Source organism: Bufo gargarizans, chromosome 5 (assembly GCF_014858855.1).
Source record: "Bufo gargarizans isolate SCDJY-AF-19 chromosome 5, ASM1485885v1, whole genome shotgun sequence".
In the NCBI taxonomy this organism is placed as follows: domain Eukaryota; kingdom Metazoa; phylum Chordata; class Amphibia; order Anura; family Bufonidae; genus Bufo; species Bufo gargarizans.
Genome location: NC_058084.1, coordinates 438,089,851 through 438,116,317, shown reverse-complemented (window position 1 = coordinate 438,116,317; position 26,467 = coordinate 438,089,851). Strand labels below are relative to the sequence as shown.

Sequence of the window (26,467 nt, the reverse complement as noted above, 5' to 3'; positions counted from 1 at the left end):
GTTATTAGGTATCCAAAATCTCTGTGCTCTGCTACAGCATATGTTGGTGGCATACAAGTAATGTGTAAAACAATGTGTAATAATACACAAAACACAAAAAAAAAACTGCTAACACTACTACCGGTACTACTAGCAGGAGCATTAATGGGGATATCAGTGGAGAAAGGGGGTTACACACTTAAAAAAAAAATCTAAATATTCATAGAATATGTTACATATTATTATTACATATCCAAAACCTCTGTGTTCTGCTGCAGAATCTGTTAGCGGCATAGAAATAATGCTACTAATACACAATATATACTGTAATACTTATACACCTGATCCATAGTCACGGATTACTGTGTGTGTATATATTACACAGAGATATCACACACACTCATGCCTATATATACTTATATATTTACAGAGGTTCATATGCACATTTCTGTATATAATATACAAAGTTCAGTTTATAAATAAATATATATATTTACACGTATGTACTATGTAGGAATAGATACACGTCTGCACACCGACAGTATAGGTGACACACAGGCGTAGTATCTGTCGGTCTGGTCCAGGAGCGATGACCACTTGTGACATAGGTGACCTGGTTTTGTGACAACTAGACTTGTCGATCTCCCACCTTCCGTTGGCTGATTGTACAGCGCTGCAGCAGATGTTGGCTCCACATAAATATCAGACTTGATTATAATTTTTTCCATATGTTTATGTATCAGAATGATGTAGTATATTTTTTAGTAATGCGATTCTATGGTGATATTATATGGGTAATACATTAGTGTAGAGGCAGTGTTATATAATACTGCACATATATGAAAGGACAAGCATCGATAGGGACAATTCCTGTATAGACCAGGGGCGCGCACCTCCCAGGGGACAGGTGACCGGTGCGCATGGGAATGATTGTCAGCAGCTACGTTCATTTCTATTGATTTCTATGCAAGGTCTTATTGTTTGGCCATCAGAACAAAATAATCGGCCCCGGGAAGTTGTCCGCTCTTGGTTTAGAAGATTGTCCTGCGCGCCTACATCGTCCTCTTACATTACCGACCTCATGTTACAGGTGTGTGGTATATGGATCCTATTATATAGATATTATGTGCAGCTGTCTGTAAGCACCTACAATAATATAACATATATAGGGGTGAAGGATCAGGTGTATCCGGTGCGCCTAGAAATTTACTGAAGGATCCTAACTTTTTGTGTTGATTTCCACTGACGTCTATTGAAAATAAATCTTATTTAACTTCCAATAAATTTGTAACAAATAATCAAATATTAATAATAATAATAATAATAATAATAATAATAATAATCATAATAATAATAATGATGATAGAGTATTTGGAAGTATTTGTACTAGGTTCTGAAAATGATCTCTGAATCTTAGATCTGCAACACATTTTCCAGGTATAATGTTATAAATTGAAATCATGCAAGGTTTTTATGTAAAAAACTAAATCCATATCGAGCAGTTGTATGTATGTTATACTCCAAGACTTTTTTTTAATTTTTTTTTAACATAAGCAGTATTTTATACTAACACCTTCCTGTTCGGGAGCATTTAAATAATCAGTACTGTGCTATACTATAGAGATGGAGCAGAGCTGAGTGTGTTGTTTAACTCTTTGGGGCAGAAGTTTTTGGGCAATGTATGTTATGCAGTAGATATACCCGCAGTCCTATGTAAAAGCATAGGTAAGACGTAGTGACAGTATGATGAATACCAAAGGACATTGTAGCCCCCTTGGCTCTAATTTTGATACTTGTCGGAATTTTAGGGAAGGGTCTGTGGTTAATTAGGGAGAATTAGATCCTATGGATAGAGGGCAGGAGGTCGACTGTTTATCTTTTTCAAACCTCTTAAATACCGAATTCACTAATTTATTAATGGGGGGGAGCAAATTAGAAACATAGAAACATAGAATGTGTCGGCAGATAAGAACCACCTAGTCTGCCCAAAATTGACTAGAAAAAAAGTGATATAGCTTGAGCCAGTTGTGTTGCCTGTGCACCGCGCGTTTCTTCCATTCACTGTGGGTCCTCTGTGCCACATTGCAGTCATTGGACGACAGGCTCTGATATAAATAGTGCATTCCTGATCATGGATGGTTGAATTTTACTAGTCTTTTCACAGCAACGCCTTGTATTTGCGACTGGACCTCAATTTACGAAATACCCAGACAAATCCTTACAAATCCCAAACTGACGACTTGTTCCAGACGGGCTAAGCCGCCTTCTCCCTTCTGTTCATTATCTTATCATTGCCTTACGTTCTCCATGGTTTTGATTAATTTAATGGCCCTCCACCTTCCATCATCACCTGTTTCTGAATAATGAGCTGGCGGGGAACCTTTGGACTAGAGGGGAGGTAGACGGTGGAAGAAGAGAGTCCATGAATCTGTCTGGTTACCCTGTTAGTTTTGATGGCAAGAATTGCGCAGTCTACAACGATATTGCAGTCAAAAATACCAGAACCTCCGGTAACGTCCATGGGGTCGGTAATTGGCCATTTGGAATTGTCTCTGTTAAACAGATGTCAAGTTGCTAACGTGAAAAGAACCTAATGCTGTACATCCATAGTGTGTAAGTCTAATGTCTGCCGAACCCATCTGAGACCGGCCAACCATCTAACGTGTCTTAGAATTTCTGCAGAAGTTAATTCAACATATGTAAAAAAAGAAGTGGACATATTGAGCTTCAGCGTGCACATGTTCTCAAAGAAGGTTAACTGTGGTATTCCCCTCTCCCCATTGAGAACACATGAAAACTCGGTCTAACATATTGTTTGGGAAGATCAGGAGGAATAGCTGTCAGCTGCCGGCGGTTCTGAAGGTGCATGGACACCTTAATGATATGACTGTATGATCACTTGAGTTGACTAAAGTGAAGAAGTAGCACCATCACTGACCTTGAGGCATCTTCCTCATCTGTAAAGGGTCAATACACCTTTTGGTCCACCAGCAGGACCTCATAGCTCTTGCTAGCTGCTTGTGAACATGATCTTTGGGAGGTTCTATATGTGATATCAAGTCCAACCCATGGTCACAAGAGCTGATTATTACCAGGTATTAGACTAGGCCATCCATTCGGCTCCAAATTAGGATTTCTGTGGCCGGTCTGTGCTTTATAGCTCATAAATTCCACCATTGCAGGGATTAAGAAGAATCAAAGAGGAAGCCAATATTGGAATACAGCTACATGTCTCATCTAACACCATGAAATGTGACAATGACCCATTAGGCAATACATTCAGGTCTGTTGTATTTGTGTTAAAGATGAAATATAGAGATGCAGACATCTGTCTACTAGATATTACACCATAATGATGAACAATCAGCCACAAGGGATCTTTAGAACCGCTGGTTACTCCACTAAGAAGATCTTTATGGGGGGAAAGCTATAATTTGGAGAAAGTTAGGAATGTTGGAGAAAGTCCTTGTCCCTTTCATTATCCTGTAAGAGAACTGATCGATGAATGTTTTTTTTTTTTTTTCTTGTAGGAACCGATTCTTCTACACTACAGAACCTCATTTTCTATAGGAGCCAAGAGAGGAGCTCCAAGACTTTCTACCATGAACACCATCATGTTTAATAAGCTCAGTGGTCAGGTCCTGTTTGAGGACGCCGCAAGTGACCGTGAGAGGGTAGTACGGCCCTATGTAGTAGGAATGGAGAGCCCCAATCCTGATCTAGGCCTTCAAGACAGCGTCTCAGTAAAGGACAATGCCGGCATTAGACATCGGCGCCCTGGGTAAGATCATTTACATGTGTGACATTACATTATTCGCATTTATATCGAACCAAAAGATGATGTTTTTGTGTAATAATAGTTTTTATTGGTTACCTGTTTTCCTTCTTGGGACTTTATCTAAAGCCAAGTAAAGTCTCCAGTCTAGTATGGCTTTGGAGGACACCGGCAGTCATTGTTTCTATTGATTTCTATACATGTCCTCTAATGCATGCAACAGTTACATTGGCATATGGCTGAGGGGTGACCCTACATGATGTACCGGGAGGCTTACGGTAGGCTGTCTCATGTGTGTACATGATCGTAATTCAAGTGAGTGAAGCCTGCATGTGAAGTCAGCAATGGCCAACCAGTAAAAAGTACATAGAGTATAATAGTAATAATAATAGCAATAATAGTATTTGCTGATTATACCACCTCAGACAGCAGAGCAAGTAGAAGTGATAGTAGTCATTTTGTCTCGTCGGAGGAACCTCCTTTTATACTGCAGGCTCTTAGCTCAGATGATAGGTTGTCCATGTAATCCATCCAGTCCTCCAGGACGGGATCCCAGTCTGGGATGTCTATATGCTTTCATTGGACATATAGGCCGAGGTGTCTTCATCAGGCTTTATAAGGGCTTTAAAGGGCGGTTTCACGTTTTTCACGACAATCATTTGCTGTGAGTTTATTAGAAATATATGAGGTAGTTGGTTGTTTGTTTGTGTTATTTCAGAACATCCGTATTTTGGTGTTCTGCGGTGCAGCGCGTGGTCGTGTTAGAACATACAGCTCTGTGGAAAGTGCATGTTTTTTAGCTGTTAGGCCTTATGCACATGAACATATTTTCTTTCCGTGTCCGTTCCATTTTTTGGGGCGGACTGTATGCGGAACCATTCATTTCAGTGGGTCCACAAAAAAAACCGGAAGTTACTTCGTGTGCATTCCGTTTCGGTACGTCCGTTCCATAAAAAAACAAGAACATGTCCTATTATTGTCCGCATTACGGTCAAGGATAGTACTGTTCTATTAGGGGCCAGCTGTTCCGTTCCCGCAAAATACAGAAGGCACATGGATGTCTTCCGTGTTTTTTACGGACCGCAAAATACGTACTGTCGTGTGCATGAATGAGCCCTTAGGCTATGTTCGCACTTGCATTGTAACAAAAAAACTTGTTTCGTAACCAAAGCCATGGCACAATATTTATTCAATGCACTTATATAGCACTACTATATTCCGCAGCGCTTTACGTACATTATCATCACGCTGCCCCCAATATCGCTCACAATCTTAGCTCCCTATCGGTATGTCTTTGGAGTGTGGGAGGAAACCGGAGAACCCGGAGGAAACGCACGCAAACACTGGGAGAACATGCAGATATTGTCATAGGGTCCATTCACACGTCCTCAAATGGGTCCGCATCCGTTCCGCAATATCGGGAACGGGTGCGGACCCATTCATTCTCAATGGGACAGAAATGGATGCGGAGAGCACACTATGTGCTCTCATTTCCGGAGCACGGCCCCGAACTTCCAGGCCGTGGCTCCGCAAAAAAAGAGATCATGTCCTATTCATAGGCAGTTCTATGTGGGGGTGCCTTGCGGATCCGCAATACACTACAGACGTGTGAATGGACCCTGAGTCGGATTCAAACCCAGGACCCCAGGGCTGCAAGGCACCAGTGCTAACCACCGAGCCACCCGTATAGCAAGATATATTGCATGAAAGATGCCGCCATTAGTACCTGATGGACCCTTTCGCCATTTTGATGGTATCCTTCCGCTGCCTTCTTGTCTGTGCACTCCACATACTGTGGAGGCGGCACAAATAACCTCCCAGGACTCCCATACATGATACTCCGGCAGCCTGGGTCCAGCGGTGAAACGCGTTGGGCCGGTACTAACTGCTGTGGTTGATATTTATTGTTTTGTCCACTTGGATTTATTTTATTATGGAGTATTTATTTTAGAACGTATTCACCATATTGGGTTCCGATGTGATATGTAAGACTCAGTATTCGCACTTTACTGGACGTTGCTATTATTGTTCTGACCGTTGATGTTTATTACCCCCCCCTTTTTTTTTATTGTATGTCAGCTCTTATTTTTAGATTTTATGTGTTTTTATCATTATGATTCAGTGAAGAATCTCTGATTATACGTGTCGGTGGTGTGTGCCTTTTTTGTAATATATTAATTTCTAGGCTGTTTATGCCCAAGGTGTGGGTTAATTATATTTACAGATGTAGCAAATGTTAAAGGGGTTATCTCACTTCAGGAAATGACATTTAGGTTCCATTCACACATCCGTGTGTGTTTTGCGGATCCACGGATCCGCAAAACACGGACACCGGCAATGTGCGTTTTCGCATTTTGCGGACCGCACATCGCCGGCACTAATAGAATATGCCTAGTCTTGTCCGCAATTGCGAACAAGAATAGGGCATGTTCTATTTTTTTCGGGACCGGAAATGCGGACCCGGAAGTGCGGGTCCGCATTTCCGGATGTGCGGCCCTATAGGAATAAATGGGTCCACAATTCCGTTCCGCAAAATGCGGAACGGAATTGCGGATGTGTGAATGGAGCCTTATCATGTAGATAAAGTTAATTCGAGGCACTTCCTAATGTATTGTAATTGTCCATATTGCCTCCTTTGTTGGCTGGATTTAATTTTCCATCAGATTATACACTCCTCGTTTCCATGAGTATGACCACCCTACTATCCATCAGCGGTGGTCGTGGTTGCACACTATAGGAAAAGGCATCGGTTTATGTGCGGTCCTGGCCACCAGAGAGGCCAATGTTTTTTCCTGTAGTGTGCAAGCACGGCCACCGCTGATGATTGCAGGGTGGTCGTAACCATGGCAATGTATAATGTGATGGAAAACTGAATCAAGCCAGGAAAGGAAGCAATATGGACAATCACAATACATTAGTAAGTGCCTCAAGTTTCTAAACATGATATGTGCCACTTGCTGAAGTGAGACAACCCCTTTAACTTGACATTTAATGTGTTAAATACACAGTTGCAGCAAACTTTAGCTTCACTTTTTTAATAGTTTTAGTTATGTTAATTTAAAGCTTGCTGCAACAGTGTATTCAGCACTTTGATGGTATATTCATAAGACTGTAAGTGTTTTGCGGTTTGCAAACCGCAGATCTGCAAAACACGTGTAGCGGTGCGGACCCATGTAGATCAATAGGTCCGTGGTCTGCATATTATGGCAAAGTGTAGGGGACATCCTGTATTTTGTGGCGCGGCCACACGGATGCAGAAGCACATGGAAGGGCTTCTGTGTGCTTCCGCATCCATGTGACCGCTCTGCAAAAGATAAGCAGAAACACTTACGCTCATGTGAATGCCCCCTAAGTGTCAAGTTAATATTTGCTATATCTGTACATTGGTTAAAAAAACGCTTTATTGTGTAATGAAGTTGTAATATTCTTTGTGCTTTAAATCATCAATGTTGTTTGCAACCAGAGGCAGAAAACCTGATAGGCTGGCGTGACGTGACATAGTTTATTTTTGGCGTGTGGCATTTTTTGGGTGAGTTTTTTTGGGGTGCGTTTATGCCATGTTTATAGGCAAAAAACATCAGCTTTAGATGTTGTGTGGAAGTGTTTGGGAAATATTAAATGCAGGACATACAGGCATTTTTTGTAGTGGCCTTTTAGTCATCTTAGCGATGCTTTTTGTGTTAATGGTGTTTTTTAAGTCTACTTTAATTTTTGGGGGCAAAACCCCCTCCTGGGCACACCTGCAAAGGGAAGCATACTTACCTGCTCTCCGACACTGGGTCGCAACACCTTCGCTCTCTGGCCTTGGCTGTCACACTTGGTTGCCGTGTGTCAGCTTCCACTTTGACACCGCAGCAGCCAGTCTCTGGCCACAGCGGTGTCCTGCTCCCTTTGCATCATGTCAGTTGTTCACGTGACGCAAGGGGGGGAGGTCACCGCTGTGGCCATCAATTGGCTGCAGTGGTGTCAAAGCGGATGTGGGGCAACGGGAGACCCAAGCGAGGCGAGCGAAGGAGCTGGGACCCAGCAGCAGGGATCGGGTAAGTATGTTTCTCTTTGCGGGACTGCCCAGTAGGGAAGTTTGCAACAAAAAAAAAAGACGCCAACCCCTTGAAGCTATGCTTTTGTCTGAAGAATCAATATTTCATCATGTTTCCCTCTGTATCCATGTTCTCCGATCTGCCCATGACCAACCTCCGCCTAACCCCTAGCGCTTTTCACGTCCGGCTCCCGTACACTAAATTCTTTACCTGTAACCACCCATCGGTCTCCATGCTCAGTGATTTCAATCCGGTCCTTTAGCTTTGCCGTTCTGGTCGTTCCTTGGTGCTTATATCTGTGCTTCGTGTGTGACTGATCCATGCAGCACCCCGAGGCACATGGAGTCCCTATAGGTCCATATTTCAGAACCATAGATGCTCCACCAATTCCATGATGCACCTTATTCTCTCCTAGAAGCAGTCTGTAATAAGGCATAAGACCTACAAGATCAGAGGCACAAGTAGCTATAATATAACCTCATAGCATCCGTATTATAGATCTCTGAAACACGACCGTGTGCAGGACGCATTAGGTTGTCAGCACCATTGAACAGCGAACGCTTTTATTCTTTTTCATACTTTTTTCTGTTTTCATTTTTATATTTTTTTATGGCAATTCTATAAAAATGATAGTAATCATCATCATCATCATCATGATACCAGCATATACCGGAGGCACAGTTACCTATGGTAGCAAAATCACAAGCAGATCAGCGGTAGCTGTAATCTCTAAGAGGTCTGTGGGTTTGGAATATCCGCTTCCCTCCGTAGAATTCATATATCATATAATACAAAACATTCTTACCATCTGCTCATCAACTGGGCTTTCCATTCGGCGCTCGGAGGAAGCGATCTGTTCGAGTTTGGGTGTGATACGTGAATACGCGCTGCAGACATATCAATCATAAGGTAGCAACTAGTAAGTCATTCCTCTGTACATCAAAGTGTATGGCGGTACATTCCAGGGCTCAGGATGTGCGCTGTCTGACCGCGCGGCGTGTATAACATAGATCGTTCTGTTCGATATATACAAAGGGAAGCTAAATCCAGTTACTGGAAGTAATGTATATAGTGTAACTCTCTGGTGGATATAGTGTAACTCTGGTGGATATAGTGTAACTCTCTGGTGGATACTTTCTTATACTCAAGAGGTCTGCCTATGCCCTATATATGTGCATATTAAAGGGAACCTGTCACCCAAAAATCGCCTATTAAGCTGTTTACAGTACCTTATAGTGCTGTATAGTCGTTTCCTGATGCACTTTTTGTTAGTTTTGCAGCATGTATGCTCAGTCAGAAATCGATGTTATATTCAGCTGCTGCCCCGTGCTTCAAGTCAGGCTTGAAGTCACGGGGGCAGCGGCCTCGGCGTCTTACATGGCCCTCTCCCCGCCCCCCTGCCTCTGTGACTGACAGCCGAAATCCGATTCCGGGACCGCGCTCAACGGCCGCATGCGCAGTAAAGGGCGGCAGGAGCGCGGTCCCGGCTGCCGCGCGTACTACGCGCCGTCTTACTTTCGCCGCACTGCGCATGCGCCCGACATCCTGTATCAAACGCGCCCGCGCCCAGATGCCGGGCGCGGGCGCGTTTGATACAGGATGTCGGGCGCATGCGCAGTGCGGCGAAAGTAAGACGGCGCGTAGTACGCGCGGCAGCCGGGACCGCGCTCCTGCCGCCCTTTACTGCGCATGCGGCCGTTGCGCGCGGTCCCGGAATCGGATTTCGGCTGTCAGTCACAGAGGCAGGGGGGCGGGGAGAGGGCCATGTAAGACGCCGAGGCCGCTGCCCCCGTGACTTCAAGCCTGACTTGAAGCACGGGGCAGCAGCTGAATATAACATCGATTTCTGACTGAGCATACATGCTGCAAAACTAACAAAAAGTGCATCAGGAAACGACTATACAGCACTATAAGGTACTGTAAACAGCTTAATAGGCGATTTTTGGGTGACAGGTTCCCTTTAATGTATATATACAGTATATTTATTATACTCACTTATATAGCGCTACTATGTTCCGCGGCGCTTTACAGACATTAGCATCCAACTGCCCCCAGTGGGGCTCACAATCTAAGTTCCCTATCAGTATGTCTTCGAAGTGTGTGAGAAGAAACTAGAGAACCCGGAGGAAACCCACGCAAACATGGGGAGAACATACAAACTCCACCGTTCTTATGTTACAATCTCCATAAGGGAAGTAAAAACAAATAATCTTGACTTTTATTTAGCGCCTGTGACTCCTGGCCCCAGCACTGGTCATCTTCTATTGTATCTGTGTCCTCCTCCAAATACCTTCCGACTCTACCAACACCTTGGCTTTGCAGCATAAGAATGTATTCAGCATACGGTATTCTGTCATGCTGTATACCGTCCAGGGATCATCTCTTCTCTAAGGGTACGCCAACACTGTCAGGTTTTCCGAAGCAATTTTGTAAGCCAAAATCAGCAGTGGGTCATAAAAGGAGAGATAGTATAAAGAACAGATACAGCTTTTCCTCTTTTTTTGAATTCACTCCTGGCTCCTTCATGCAGAAACCTGACTGTGTGGCCGTACCCTTATGACTTCTAGATTAACCCACTGGTAAGGTCTCATGCACACAACCGTATTCTTCATCCGTGTGCTATTCTTGTCCATTCGTTTCTGTGGGGCCAGGCGCAGCTTCATATTTTTCGTGGCTCTGTATATCCTATTCTTGTCCACATTTCAGAGAAGAATAGTCCTTTCTATTAATGGGAGTGAGAAAAATGTGGAATGCACACGGAAGGTATCCATCTTTCGCTGATGCGTTGTTTGTGGACCACATTGCAGACACCACCGCGTGCGCTTCTGCACCTTGCTACTGTCTTTATTGGCCTAACCTTATGTTATCTTGTGTATTTATTCCAGGTCCTTCACACTGTGCATTCCTATTTTGTTATGCAACTGTTATGTTCACATGTAAGGTGCCTGGTTCACCAGCAGGCGGCAGCAAACACGGCAGAGCTGTATGTAGATAGAATGGAACTTACCATTCCATTCTAACCCCCCTCTGGAGAGGAGTGGGTGAGACCTACTTCCTGCAGGAAGGTGGGGACCAGTTAGCTTCAGTCTAGTTCACCCCCAGCTAAGGGAAGGATGTGCAGGGGCACGTCTCTGCTAGATGTGCCCACGCCAGCCAGAGCACCTTAAGCTCTGCTGGCCATGGAGGCCAAAGCTTGAAGCCTCTGGAGCCAGGAGGAAAGTTCCCTGGCATAACCTAGAGTCAGACTACAAAATGAAGGGCAGCATACAGAAGAAGCTGAGTTATACAGCCAGCCTGTCAGTACAGCAGAGTCAGAGAGAAACAGATATAGCAGAGTTGAGTTTGCCTGCCAGTTTCATGCTAAAGCCTGCTGGAACGCCTGTAAACTGTTTTGGAGAAACTTTTAATCAAGTAAAGCTGCCATTTGACTTCATCTCAAGGTCTGGACTTAAGTTATTCTTTTATTTCTCAATTATTCCCCCTATTTATTGCTTTGAATCCATAGCCTGGGGTCCAGTGGTATCCAGGTAGGAGCACCGTGACACACATAAAGAGACATTTGGGCCGCACCATTACACCACTCGGCAATTCCTACACCTGGGACGTGCGATATATATAGAGGGCCCTGGGGGGAGGCTGCCAGTTGCACACGCAGCCTAATTGTGAGACAGGAATCACAGTCCCTAAAGTCCCATACACATTAGTCTTATGATGGCCAAACGCTCTAATGTGTGTAGGGAGCTCCTCACTCCCCCTGATGATGTTGAGGGTGAGAAGGATCGGCCGAAATAAATATATTCGCCCGATCCTGTTGTTCTCCCATGAGATAAGCTGCTGCCATAGAAAACACATAAACGTTCCGCCGTGCCGTATGTGTGCATGGAGAAGCCAGGAGGGAATCAAGAGAGATAGCTGTAGACTGTGTAGGGGGGCTACATGTGCATTAGTGACTCCCTTTGGAGTCTCTGTCGCATAGTCAATCAAAAATGGCAGTGCTATTTTACTGATAAAATGATGGACACCGTGAAGAAAAACTGTCAGCCCCATTATACTCAAGAGTCCATACGGCGCTGTAAGCATCCATCATATAACGGATTCGTCACTGCCGTCAATTTGTTTGACCCACACAGATGTGAACAGAGCTTTATATGCAATCTGGACAGAAATGGTAGTGTTTGCCCTCTATGAGTTTAGGAGCCTGTGTAGTCAGTCATACAGGCTGCGCCTTTGGGGTGTCCACCCCTCCTACCTCCTAAATGTCCTTTAGGGTCCATTCACACGTCAGTATTTTTACCTTTCCAGATAAACGTTCCTGTTTTTTGCGGATCCGAAAATCTGGATGACATGAGGATGCTTTTAGCATGTCTTCCAGATTTTCGACGGATCCATTGACTAGAATGGGATGACGGAACGCAAAATCGGACAAATAGTAGGACAGGGTATATTTTTTTTCCAGCATCCGAATAACGGAACCCACGGAACGGAACGGAATCACGGAATCGGAGAGCACCATGAGTGCTGTCCGATTATTTGCTAATTCCATTGAAAATTAATGGATCCGCATAACGTTCCGTTTTTAATCGGAACGGATGCGGAACACCAAACAGACGTGTGAATGGACCCTAAAAAATTGAAAAACTGTCCGTTTTTTCACTGATGCCTTTCTGAGAAACATACGTTAAAAACACTCTCATTCAATTGTATGGGGGCTGTCGGTTGGTGAAAACAGACGAGATAGAACATGTTCTAACATTTTTTGACATCCGTTATTCGCTGGCCATCAAAAAACTTCCTGTGTGAATAACCCAATAGACCACCATTGCTCTTAAAACGCGTGATGGCCGTCACATGTCCGTTTTTCACAGTAGCCTTAGGCTAAAGGCACATGATCAGGATTATGTGCAGATTTTTCGTGCGGAAAATCCGCACCATAGGTTATGCACATTGTATTCAATGATAATTAGAAATTTAAACGGTGCAGATTTTTTCTGTGTGGATTTTAGAATCTGCATCATGTCAATTCATCTTATTTTTCCTGACCGTATTTTCTGCACTTCAATGGAGAGTGTGAAATTTGCACTAATTGATGCGGATTGTCTGCATGGATTTCCCTGCGAACACTGTGCATTTACCCTTAAAGGGTTTCTGTCACCAGGATTAACCCTATTAAACTGGCTGACATCAGCGATGTGCTGATGTCAGACCCTAATTAGCCTATGCTTATGCTTACAGATGCGCCCCTTACTGCACAATTTTAACTTTTATAATATACTAATTAGCCTCTAGGAGCGGGTGGGGGGGGGGGGGGGGTATTGCACCTGCTCCTAGAGTCTCCGTGCGCCCACCTCTTTCAACGCCCTTGTTAACTTGATTGACAGGGCCAGGCCAGCGTTGGTCTCCCCCTGCCGTCGAAATCTCGCGCCTGCGCCGTCCTGTACAGCATTAAATATTTTATACAAAAAAAGTTCTACCAACAATAATTATATTTATGACCACTATATCACCAACAAATCAAATACATTTTGCCACCAGATAATATATGTATATATTTTTTCCATATATTATCTGGTGGCCCAAATTTTTTTTTTTGTTGGTGATATAGTGGTCATAAATATAATTTTGGTAGAACATTTTTTGTATAAAATATTTATGCTTCTAATGCCCCCTTGATCATTGGTGGTATCAGTGAGAGTAAAGTTCTGGCCAATTACTCAAATGCTTGCCACATAGGAGGATCCAGCAACGTCACAGCTCTCTCCTCCCTCTTCTCTGCGATTTCGGCTGTATTCAGCGCAGGCGCAGTGAGGAAGCCAGCAGCCGGCGAGCGTCCTTCACTCACTGCGCCTGCGCCGAATACTGAACTGGGACGGCGCAGGCGCGAGATTTCGCCGACAGGAGGAGACCAACACTGGCCTGGCCCTGTCAATCAATTAAACAAGAGCGTTGAAAGAGGTGGGCGAACGGAGCCTCTAGGAGCAGGTGCAACGCCCCCCCCCACCTTGCTCCTAGAGGCTAATTAGCATATTATAAAAGTTAACATTGTGCAGTAAGGGGCGCATCTGTAAGCATAAGAATAGTAGAGTTAGGGTCTGCTGACAGCACATCGCTAATGTCAGCCAGTTTAATAGGGTTAATCCTGGTGACAGAAACCCTTTAAAATGATAAGAATCCAGTCCCAAAATCTTCTATATATCTAAGATACAGTAATCATGTTGGTTTACCTGCAGAGTCAATAACAGATTGCAATGAGCTATGCCAAATGACAAACTCAGCTCTGCTGCATCTGTAGGTATTCGGGCTGACATTTTCATAGATTGTTGCCGCAATGCTGTGTAATTGTTTGGCACGTGTTGCTGCTTGTATTCATTAGTGTCTTTTCATTAGTAATGTGACATCATTCATGGGGCTTAAGCCTCGGGGGGTGACACCAAACAGAAAACATATGAGGAAAGAGAAGAGCAATGTAACCTAAGCTGTCGTTAAGAGAACACGGAGGGCTCTGGTCGCCAGTCGATGAAATGATTTTCATGCTTTCTCCGTGTTAATCTGTTTTGCAGACAAGGCTTGATAAATAAGTCTGGTAATTGTGAGTGGAGCGGCTTGTCATTAGCTGCTTAAGTATCCTCTCTAGATGAGCTCAGAAATTCGAAACATTTGCGAGGAGGTCTACGGCGGCCGGACGCGCGCACAGTCTCTTGCAGGGCTCACGCTGACTTGCAGTGACATCTACTGGAATCCCATCAGTACTCAGCTGAATTCTATTACTCACGTCTGGGCATCCGAATGTGTATTTGGTCCCAGGGCCAGAAATTTCTAAAGATGCTTTCGAAGGTCTGCTGCCAAGGAAAAATTGATGTCAGTAACAAATTCCAGGTAGTGAAAGTGTTTTAAAGAGTCCTTTATTTAAATAAAAAAAGACAACAATTTGTCAAATATCACAAGGTAAAATCAGCGCCAGAACCGGGAATAATGGAAAAAAACTTTTCCGTAACACTATTGACTTCGCTTTCTTTTTTTTTTACATTTCCACTTCTTTGAGAAGATAATAAATATCTGCATATAATGCTAAACTAGTGTATGCCTGGTGCGTCCTTAAAGGGAAAATGACCTATTTGTTTAAATCATGTTTTTATGTAAATACATTTTTTTGGGGTGAGTTTTTTTATATCTAAAAAAAATAATAATGTATATAACTGTGCAATTTTCACACTGGCCACTAGATCTAATCCTAGATCATGATTTCCTGTTCTGTACAGGTAACTTTTCGTTAGTTATCATATCATTATCACCGCAGGCAGAATTACAATGACAAGTAACACCTCTGAATAGATAACACAGGAATCCACCATTCACATTAGGTGATATCACAGATTATCTACTCCCTCCTGATTACTGCACAGGTCACAAAGCATACGTAGAAAACATGCCCATCGAAGTCAATGGGGTCCCCTCCTGTCCATTGTGTCTATGGTCCACGGAGCTGCTCTCAAAAGACATATTTTAGACCTAGGGGTCAGTGCGAAAATTGCAGGCTTATATGCATTTTTAAGAAAATATAGATAGTGATATGGAAAAATGTACAAAGCTCACCACAAATAAATAAAAATATATATATTCTTTACATAAAACATTACTTAAACAATAAGTAATTTTCTGATGACAATTTCCCTTTAAGACAAGACAAAAACAACTAGTTGCTAGCGGTTTCGCAGTTTTTTACATTATACTATATAGGGGAGAGAAAACATAACAGATGCACAAAATGCATAATGCTTTGTTCCTATTTTTTATATTTGGCAGTTTTATCGGGTTTTAGAGGCTCTAGTTATTTTGATCGTAAAGGGTTGTCTGCTTTTCCCGTATTGATGACCTATCCTCAGGATAGACAATCAATATGAGATCCGCAGGGGCCCGGCTCCTGGCACCCCTTTGTTGAGCTGTTTGAATGGGACGTAGCAGCCATAGTTACCCCGCTCCGCCGGCTGCAATGCCAGTAAGCAATGAAGAGAAAGCGGTACTCGCTGTGGTCTCTTCAAACAGCTGATGGGCAGGGGTGCCAGAAGTCATACCCCCCACGGATCATATATTAAGTAAAAGTGGACAACCCCTTTAAGAATAGTGTAGCCTGCAGCACTGTTATTGCCTTAAAAAAATACCAGAACCCTCATGAAAATGGGGAACTGAGCTTAAAGGGGTTTCCTGCTTGAGTGGACTACTCGGCTAACTACTGGCTGAGGTGGGTCATGGTCAGCTGTTTGAAGAGACCACCGCACTCTTGCGAGTACCGCTTTCTCTTCATTGCTTACTGGCATTGCAGCCGGCGGAGCGGGGGTAACTATGGCTGCTACGTCCCATTCAAACAGCTCAACAAAGGGGTGCCAGGAGCCGGGCCCCTGCGGATCTCATATTGATTGTCTATCCTGAGGATAGCTCATCAATACGGGAAAAGCAGACAACCCTTTACGATCAAAAATACTAGAACCTCTAAAACCCGATAAAACTGCCAAATATAAAAATAGGAACAAAGCATTATGTGCCATTTTTTATGACATTTGTATTAGTTTTGTACAGTATTGTGAGCCTATTTTAACCAAAATGAATATGACCAGAGAGTCCCATTGAGTTACAACATTCCTTTATGCAAAAATATCCTACAGTATTTTGGTGGCAGTCTGAAGAGCGGGACACACCATATTTGCACTATAATTGGAGACTCTTTAAACTTCTCACCACTTTTCAAAAGTGTCGAGAAAAGGGGGTCTTAGCCGGACAGGGCAGGGCTTCTCGTGGCCCATCTGAGTTACGCCAGAAATTGGCGAAGGTTATAGCTCAAGTCTGTGCCAGCCCTTAGCTGGCTCATGACAGGGCAGAGATACGCCTAATCTGCCTCTTTATAAATTAGGCGCTTATCACTCCCGTGCACAAGGAATCATCAGGACTGATGTTCGGGAACGCAGGATTGATACATTTCCTCCAGTGTTTGTACAACGGCATCCGTCAGAGGTTATAAGAGCGGCACTGTATAGTAACTAAAAACCGTAGCTGAACCTGCAGCCCGTGATGATTGCGGGACATTCACCAATCTAATAAAACCCTTGGAACACTTTCAGTACCAAGGGTCAATGATGTGTTTTCGAGTGGAATATATTCATAGTCTTCTAATATTTGGAACATATTGACGTATCTTATATCGGTATTTCATATGGAAAATATAAAAACAATTAGAACAAAAAATATTTTTCCCCTAGGTATAAGGAAACCACAAGGAGGATTCCGGTTTTTAAGGTTCTAAGCTTACATGTATTAGTATGTAGGTGTTATCTGTACATGGATGTGTAAAGCAACTGGGTACAGAAATGCTTTAGTTAACCCCACCCCGACCAGCACCGTACATGTACAGCGCTGGTCAGGTCGTTAAAGATGGCGTCTTCTCGCGAGGACAGTGGACGCCATAGCAAGCCTGTAGACAGAAATAACGCTGATTGCAGACATTTAACCCCTCAGATGCTGGGGTCAATTGCGACCAGAGCAGCTTAGGTGGCTTTCCCTGGGAACACTGCGCACCCGAGGCCCAACACTTTATAATATGTCAGGGAAAATATCTGCTTCTCCCTCTTGCCGCTCAGGTTCCTCATCTTTCCCCTCTCCATAGACTTCTATGGATCTCTTGTCTGTGTTTCTCTGTACTAGTTTGTTTGCAACCTGTAGCACTCCATCTGCTGTGAAACTACAATTCCCAGCATGCTTCATTCATTTCTGTGGAAGTTTGGAGAAGAGCAGAGTAAATATGCATGCTGGGAGTTGTAGTTTCACAATAGCTGGAGTGCCGGAGGTTGCCTACCCCTGTGCTAGTATGTATTTTTCCTATCTATATTATATTATAGTTCCGTGTGTATCATTCTCTGTATTATATTATAGTCATGTTCTATTCTCTGTATTATATCATAGTCATGTTCTATTCTCTGTATTATATTATAGTCATGTTCTATTCTCTGTATTATATTATAGTCATGTTCTATTCTCTGTATTATATTATAGTCATGTTCTGTTCTCTGTATTATATTATAGTCATGTTCTGTTCTCTGTATTATATTATAGTCATGTTCTATTCTCTGTATTATATTATAGTCATGTTCTATTCTCTGTATTATATTATAGTCATGTTCTATTCTCTGTATTATATTATAGTCATGTTCTATTCTCTGTATTATATCATAGTCATGTTCTATTCTCTGTATTATATTATAGTCATGTTCTATTCTCTGTATTATATTTTAGTCATGTTCTATTCTCTGTATTATATTATAGTCATGTTTCTTTCTCTGTATTATATTATAGTCATGTTCTATTCTCTGTATTATATTATATTATAGTCATGTTCTGTTCTCTGTATTATATTATATTATAGTCATGTTCTATTCTCTGTATTATATTATAGTCATGTTCTATTCTCTGTATTATATTATATTATAGTCATGTTCTGTTCTCTGTATTATATTATATTATAGTCATGTTCTATTCTCTGTATTATATTATAGTAATGTTCTATTCTCTGTATTATATTATAGTCATGTTCTCTGTATTATATTATATTATAGTCATGTTCTGTTCTCTGTATTATATTATATTATAGTCATGTTCTATTCTCTGTATTATATTATAGTCATGTTCTATTCTCTGTATTATATTATAGTCATGTTCTATTCTCTGTATTATATTATAATGTAGTCATGTTCTATTCTCTGTATTGTATTAGCTACTGTATCTGTGTTTTATTCTCTGCAGTATTAGCATATTGCATTTGAATATTTTTTTTTACTCTTTACAATAATTACATTTATGATCTATCTGATGGAAACATATACAGAATCCCCTGTGTACACAGATCAATTCGTAGCATGCGGCTATGTATGCTCCATGTCTTCTCTCTGTTTTAGAAAGTTGCAACATTAAAATCGCAGTTTATTCTCTGTTCATTTTCTGAACAATTAGTCACATTTATCTTAATTTAGTTCAGAATATTTTTGATTATTATAGGAGTTATGATTATTTGTTATTTGGTAGACTGGGTATTATTTGGAAAAAAAAACTTACAATGAGCTAATCTTATCGGGTGCCATTATATATCTATATCCTATCATATAACTATAACTACAGTACAGTACTGTGCATACCATACCTTGTAGTTATTTAGCATTTAGTAGGTTTCATACACATGTGGTTTAGTGTATTGGTGCTGGCCAGTATAGTGGACATGCAATAAATGTGCCGATACCTTTGTATATGGTTAAAAAAGCCAATTAAACAATTACAAGTATTATGATAAACTATAATACTACTGTACATCAAGCAATATATAATACTTTAATAATACTGCATAATACTATAATAATAATACGTAATACTGTAATAAGTGAAAAAATACGCAACCTGTTTCTGATATCGTCCATATCATATCCATCAACTGTTGTATTCTGTAAACAGTACCTAACATCATGATGTCGTTTCAATATTTCATGATTTAATGTCACGCATGTAAAATATTATTTCGACATTCCGTAGTATGAGTTCATAAAACTACAATAATGTGCAGCAAGTTTCTAATAGCGGGATATCATATAGGTATAGCATTTTATAGTATTTTAATATTATATGTCATTTATGTTATGATATTAACCAATAGCTAAACGTATGATTCATAAAATGTTGAAGCTCTCTAAAAGCATGTATCCTATGTCACACGTATAATAATCCACAAATACTATCTAATAATATTATGAGGGAGTGTGTCATAATAATAAATAATAAAAAGTATGTCATAATTTGGCGCCGTATGTTTTCTATAAAAAAATAGATGCGTTTCATATAATCATTTTATGTCATATAAGCGTAGAAATAGCAAACAATACCTAATCATATGGTTATATAAGTACCAATATATCCTTAAGCCATGTATACTGTACATGCAGTAGTAATATTAAATCAAACAATGCCGTAAGCGCAGAATATAAACTGTATTAGGGTAAAAGATGTTTAAAAAGTTTAATATTGTATAAAACCAATATAAATAATGATAAATCTGCAAAAAAAATAAAAATGACTAAAGTTTTCTCATGTTTCTCTTTTTTTTGTAAACCTTAAGTATTAGTAATAATGATGGGAACGATTAAAAAGACATGAACATTATCAGCACTGAGGTCCTAGGTTCGAGTCCGACCAAGGACAACATCTGCATTGCAGTTTGTATGTTCTCCCCGTGTTTGCGTGAGTTTCCTCCGCTTTCTCCGGGTTCTTCCCACACTCCATAGACATACTGAGAGGGGCCTTAGCTTGTGAGCCCAATTGGGGGCAATGTTATGATGATGATGTCTGTAAAGTGCTGTGGAATATGTGAGCGCTATATAAGTGCATAAAATAATAAATAAAAGTAAATAAATATCACAATATAACATATAGAAATGCACCGTCCTATGGATACCGTACTGTGCTGAAAGAATAATTACCCCTTAAACTAATAAGAGAAATAATTCCTGTAAATGTTAACAAGTTTTAAACTAATATTCTGCTGTTTTTGGTGTTTGCTGCGGTTTTGCTGTAACTTGAAAAACAAAAGATAAAAAAGAAAAACGTTGAAAAAGATGCAGAAAACAAACCCAAAAAATTGCACATGTGTAGTATACCAGAATGAGCAGCAAATTAATTGCACAGTAATTAACCCCTATTGGACCAAAATTCCCAAATCAAAAACGTATCGCTCACTCCGGCTTCTTCAGTCTCGGCCTTCTGCCCTCAGCGTGAAAACCTCGGCCACTTCCCCTTTTGTGCGGTTTACTATGTAAACTTTTTAAATAATGATTGATTTAAGTAGGTCCAATTATAAGTAAATGAGGTGTGTGACAAGCTGTCATATCTGCATAAATTCTCAAGCATCAGCCAAACCCCTAATGTGGTAAATTGGAGCAGTCAGACTGTTGAAAATGTAATTTGTAACACATCTGTTCTACAGCGAAAATGCCCGAGATCATCAAATCCAAATGCTGGAGCAGAAAGAGAGAATAGAGCTCACCGTTTCTGTTCTACAGACCTAGACTTGTTCTTCCCTTTCTATCCCTTCTATTTAGAGGGCATTTTATTAACAGAGAAGGCTGTTACATTGTCGTCTATGAGTGGCGAGGAATGCAAATACATATGGAATTTTTTTTTTAGTTTTTAGCCACTTTTAGCATCCTTCATACACTTTTTTTAAATTCTTTTAAACGCTGGTAAAATATGCCATGAATGTTTTTCATAGTGTTTTTCAAGCATTTTTGATGTTTTTTTGTAATATACATTTTTTCTGCATTTTTTTGTCCCTTCCCAAAGCATTTTTACAAAAACGCCACTGGCCTAAGCCCCCACAAAAAGCCACCAAGACACAATGGGTATAATTCATTAAAGTTTTTTTATATTTTTTTCTAATATGCACCCCAGTTGGGAAGGCCTGTGGAAAAATCCATGCTCACCTGCTCCCCACCGTTCTGTTTCGGCTGTTTTCTCTGGTCTTCCACTCCCGTCTGTCACGTTCTGCATGGATAAGGTCAAGTGCGCTGCTGCAGCCAATGACTGGCCTTCTGCTTCCGGTTCAGTCCACTGTATAGTTTCCGGCTGTCCGAAACAGCCCTCAGCAGTCTGACACTGATCACCTGTCCTGAGGATCGATCGTCGATATCAAAGTACCGGAAAAACCCTTTCATTAATTGGCCACATGGTTTGTAGTGTGTAGGGGTTGTCCAGCAACAGAAATATAATTTATTGTTTATGAAATGTAAAATTATTAAATTTCCTAATACACATTATTTTTCAAATTTGCATGGATTGTTGTATACTAGACTCCTTTTCCTGGTCCTTGCAGATCCACTTCCTTGCCTGTTCCAATTCAGACTGTGTTGGTGACTTACTTAAAGGCTATGTACACCTTTGGAGGCAAATGCAAAACTATTGCGTTGTACTCATTTTGAGCTAAAAATGATTTTTTTAATTGGTCTTTATTAAAAAATATGGCACCCTTTTTTCTGTACAGAGTTGAGATGCTCTAGAAACACCCTGTGGATTTTCCCTCTTTTCCGTCAGACCAGGAGCAGACAGGCTCCTTACCTTTGCTTCCTGACTTATTATAACTTAGTGCTTATCTTACTGATAAGAATGTGGCTTAAATAGGTCTTTATGACCTCTCAGTAGTTTCGAGATAAGGTTTATCAGATGGCTGGCACAAAGTGAAAGTACTAGTCACACAGTTAGACAAACAGCTAACCCTTTGTGACAGAACAGCTCAATATTTTTAATAAAGGCCAATTGAAAAAATTATTTTTTGCCAAAAGTGAGTAATGTGCAATCATAAACAAAGATTGCCTCTAAAGGTGTACATAGCCTTTAAAATAAGCTGTCTGTCTACCTCAGTTTAATAGTTATGCAATTTTTATTCTCTGTGTCTGCATCAGCCATGACAAAGAAGGAGGCTAGCTTGACTAATGAACTAAGCTATACAGCTTAGTTGGAGCTGCAGGGAGCTGGAGAGGAGGATCATCTGAAATAAGATGATCTGAGCAGATTTGAACAATAAATGAGATAAGTTAAGTAATTTGACTATTCTTAAATAATAAAACATATTATTCTGCCGTTAAACAACCCCTTTCACTATAGACTTTAACCCCTTCAGGACCAGGCGATTTACCATGTGTGCGTTTTCATTTTTTACCTTCCCAAAGCCAATTTTTTTTAATTTCTGTGTTCACATAGACGTATCAGGGCTTGTTTTTTGGAAAACCAAGTTGTACTTAATTTAATATTGCATACAATGTAATGAGAAACTGGAAATAAATTCCAAATGGGGTGGAATTAGAAAATAAATGCAATTCTGCCACAGTTTTATGAGTTTAACTTTTACGAAGTTCCCTATACGGTAAAACTGACATGTTACCTTCATTCTCCCGGTCACTACGATTACAGCGATAATACATTTTTATAGTTTTTTGTGTGTTTTAATACATGAAAAATAGAAACTTTGAATAAAATAATTGTTTTTCTCTTTGCATTACCATATTCTGACCCTCAGAACTTTATTTTATAATTATATCTGCGATGCTGAGTGAGGGCTCATTTTTTGCGTGGTGGTTGGTAGTTTCTAGTGATATTATTTTGGAATATGTATGACTTTTTGATCACTTTTTATTCATTTTTTTGGGAGTTGACGCAAAGAAGAAAAAGGCAAATTATGGATAAATGTATTTATATTTTAATAGTTTGGGCATTTTGGGTTGCGCCAATACCTATGATCTTTATTTTTTATTATTTGTATTTATTTTTAATATGGGTCAAGGGGTGATTTGAAATCTTATATTTTTTTATTTTTAATTTTTTTTTCCCCTTTTTGACACTGCCCTGGGGGATTTGAACATGTGATCGTCTGATCAATGCTTCCGCTGAACTATTGCTGTGGTAGCCTTGGATCCTTCCTAAAGCTCAAGGCTACCACAGCGAACTCGGTGTGGGGATGCTGCTTAGGCCCCAGGACTGCAGCACTCATGGGGAAAAAACTCTCAGATGCTGTGGTCACAAATGACCACAGCATCTGAAGGGTTAAATGTTCATGGTTATAACCACTCACAGACATTAGCCCCAGGTGTTTTCTTTTTAAAACAGCAGAAACCTGGTGGCTATGGTGCCCACTCAGCTGCTGAGCGGGCACCATGTTTAAATGCTGAAATTCCAACGTACATGTATGGCGGAAGTCTGGAGGGGTCAAAGGAGTTTTTCTTTGTATCAACATCCCAATATTCATGCATGAATGTAACTGTAATTTTGTAATATATGTCATTTATGTTTATTGCTCCTATGTCCTGTTCTGGGCTGTGGTCACATGATCATGTCCATGCAGCTCTTTCTTATTTCCTGTCATGTTATGTCCATGGGCGGGGCAAGTGATAAGGGAGTGTCAATTTAACTCCCTGGGTGGGAGGAGTTATAAACTAGCTGGACATTGTGAGGGACGGTGCTGGAGGTGTGGCAGAGGAAGGAGAAGTGCATCATGGGTTTGGTTGGATACAGGAACAGGAAGTGCTACATATAAGATGGAAACAAACCAGAGTAATTAATGTACATGGTGAAAATGGGTCAGGAGTCCAAAATGAAAAAAAAAAAAAGCATGAGCGAGATGTATATGCGGGAAGCGACTACATGAGCATATCTAAAACTATTGTAGTCCTGGAAAACCCCTTTAAGCAGCATGCTACACTGTTCTAAGAGAAAGGGAGGAGTCTCTCTTTAGCTGTGATATGCTATTTAGAGCTGAAATTCCCCAGCATGCCTTGCTTGCTCAGTTTCTGCACAGAACCTGTTCTAGTAGTTTGCATTCTGGGATGTTTCCCTTTTACAACAGGCCCCAAACTAATCTAACATTGAAAAAAAAACTGTCCCACTGCAACATCAAACCTGATGATTGTTTCCAGTGCTGACCTGCTGCCTGGGAAGGGACCATAATACAGGGCGTGAGTCAGGATTGGCAGAAGATATGTAACGTACAAGGTAAAGGTGAACGAAATTCCGACTTGTGTTTTGTGCCCAGTCCTTGCGTCAGAAATGGAAATCTATCCCTGCTATGAACATAAATAGATTTGTGCTATAATTTACAACAATTTCTGGCACAAATTATAGTAAATCTGTGAGGGCACCGCCCCCGTTCACCAACCACTTCTGTGAGACTCAACCCACTTTTCTTACCACTTTTGAAGGTAGTAAGAGGCTGAAAAAGGTCATAGACTGTAAGTGCAAACATGAAGTGCACCAAGACTGTGTGCATTCTTTATACCACAAAATAGATGCAAATGTCATTGTAAGTTCTCCCATAGACTTTAACAACTGTGACAAATATTTGCAATGTGATTTTACAGTGTGATTTTTTTTTTACTTGTAACATTAAAGTTAATTATTATTATTTTTTTATAGCAGCTCAAGAAGCGCAAACGGTAAAGTGAGGCACAAACGGCAGGCACTGCAGGACATGGCACGCCCGTTGAAGCAGTGGTTGTACAAGCACCGGGACAATCCCTACCCAACCAAGACAGAGAAGATACTATTAGCACTTGGGTCGCAGATGACTCTTGTACAGGTAAATGCATCTAATGAGGGTAGGTGGAGGGATTTATCATGAGGGGAATATTTAAAGTTTTAAAATATGGAGCCTTTTTTTCTGTACGGAGCTGAGATGCTCCGGTAGCAGCCTGTTTTCTCTCTTTTCCATCATTTGGGGAGCTGACGGGCTCCTTATCTCTGATCGCTATATTATAAACACTCATTATGGCTCAGTTCTTATCTTACTGATAAGAATGTAGCTTAAATAAGTGTTTATGTCCTCTTAGTACCTTAGAGATAAGGGTTATTAGATGACCAACACAAAGTGAAAGTACCAGTCACACAGTTAGAAAAACAGTTAACCCTTTGTGATAGAATGGCTTAATATTTTTAATAAAGGGCCAAATGAAAATAAATTTTTTAGGCAAAAATGTGTAAAATGCAGTCATAAACAAGAATTGGCTCTGAAGGTGTACATAGGATTTAAAGTCTGTTTTGCAAAACTCTGCAGGGCTGTAATTTGTGCCAAATATATCAGCTTTCACACAATATTTGATACATTTTGTGCCTCTTTAGGTCTAGGGATAATTTCACACTAGTGGTAAAGCAATTTATACTGGGATTTGGCCACACAACTGCGCACAACAGTTTTTGTCTGGGGAGATGACTGTTCCCATTACAGTCAATAGGCCTTGGTGGTGAACGACAGAATCCTCCCAGCCCAGATCCGGAGGACTTCAGTACGCTGTTCTTCTGTCGGAACAGCCGGCCATATTGCTTCAATGCTAGTGTAAAAGCAGCCTAACGCTTCCATCTTAAGATGTTGCTCCACTTTGGACACCCCTTTACTGTGTGTAAGATTCTGACAATTTTTGTGACTTTTTAAAAAGTCGGAGTTGATAACTCTGCCTTAGATCAGGTCCCAACCTTTTTTCAAAACTGGAGAGAGTAGTGTAAAACAACAGTAGTGTGACAACATGTCACAAGACTTTTGCAAAAATGAGCATAAAAAGTTGTATAAGCTATCCTGCAACTTATTTAGGTCCTTCTCACCAGGCCCACGGACAGTTTTCTACTTTCGTCAAATCTTTTTAGATAAAAAAAAGCCGCCCTGGAGAGTAACTGAGTGTAGCGGGTTATAATCATTTGGGGAGCCTGGTACAAACCGTGCATTAGGGCGCAGTAGCTTCAAGCTAAGCATTTCAATGCTGAATGAGTTTTCCAACAGTTTAATGCTGATGAGCTAGCCTCAGGATAGGTCATCAGTATCTGATTGGTGGGCGTCTGACTCCTGTCACCCCTGCTGATCAGCCCTTTCTAGGGTACTAACATCCTATTCATCAGTCACATGGCCTAGGCAAAGCTCTGTCCCATTCAAGTGAATGGGTCTGAGCTGCAATACCAAGCACAGCCACTATACAATGGATGGCGCTGTGCTTAGTAAACTACAAGGAGGCTGCAGTACTTACCGCTTAGCTCTTTAATCAGCTAAGTAAGTATTAAACACTTGGACAACATCTTTAATGGGGTTGTTCAACTTAGTAAAACATTTCAAGTCAGCAGTTGT

At 41.0% G+C, this 26,467-nt stretch overlaps 1 protein-coding gene across 3 annotated transcripts in view; it reads left to right on the top strand.

Moving 5' to 3' along the window:
* Positions 1-26,467, top strand: part of MKX (mohawk homeobox) — a 128,102-nt gene that overhangs the window by 2,787 nt on the left and 98,848 nt on the right. For 2 of the 3 annotated variants that reach the window (XM_044294805.1, XM_044294807.1), the window contains exons 2-3: positions 3,510-3,760; positions 24,775-24,937. In XM_044294805.1, the coding sequence (XP_044150740.1) occupies positions 3,582-3,760; positions 24,775-24,937 (342 nt within the window). In that variant the 5' untranslated portion in view covers positions 3,510-3,581. The remainder of the gene's footprint in view (positions 1-3,509; positions 3,761-24,774; positions 24,938-26,467) is intronic. The other variant, XM_044294806.1, reaches the window with a different exon arrangement.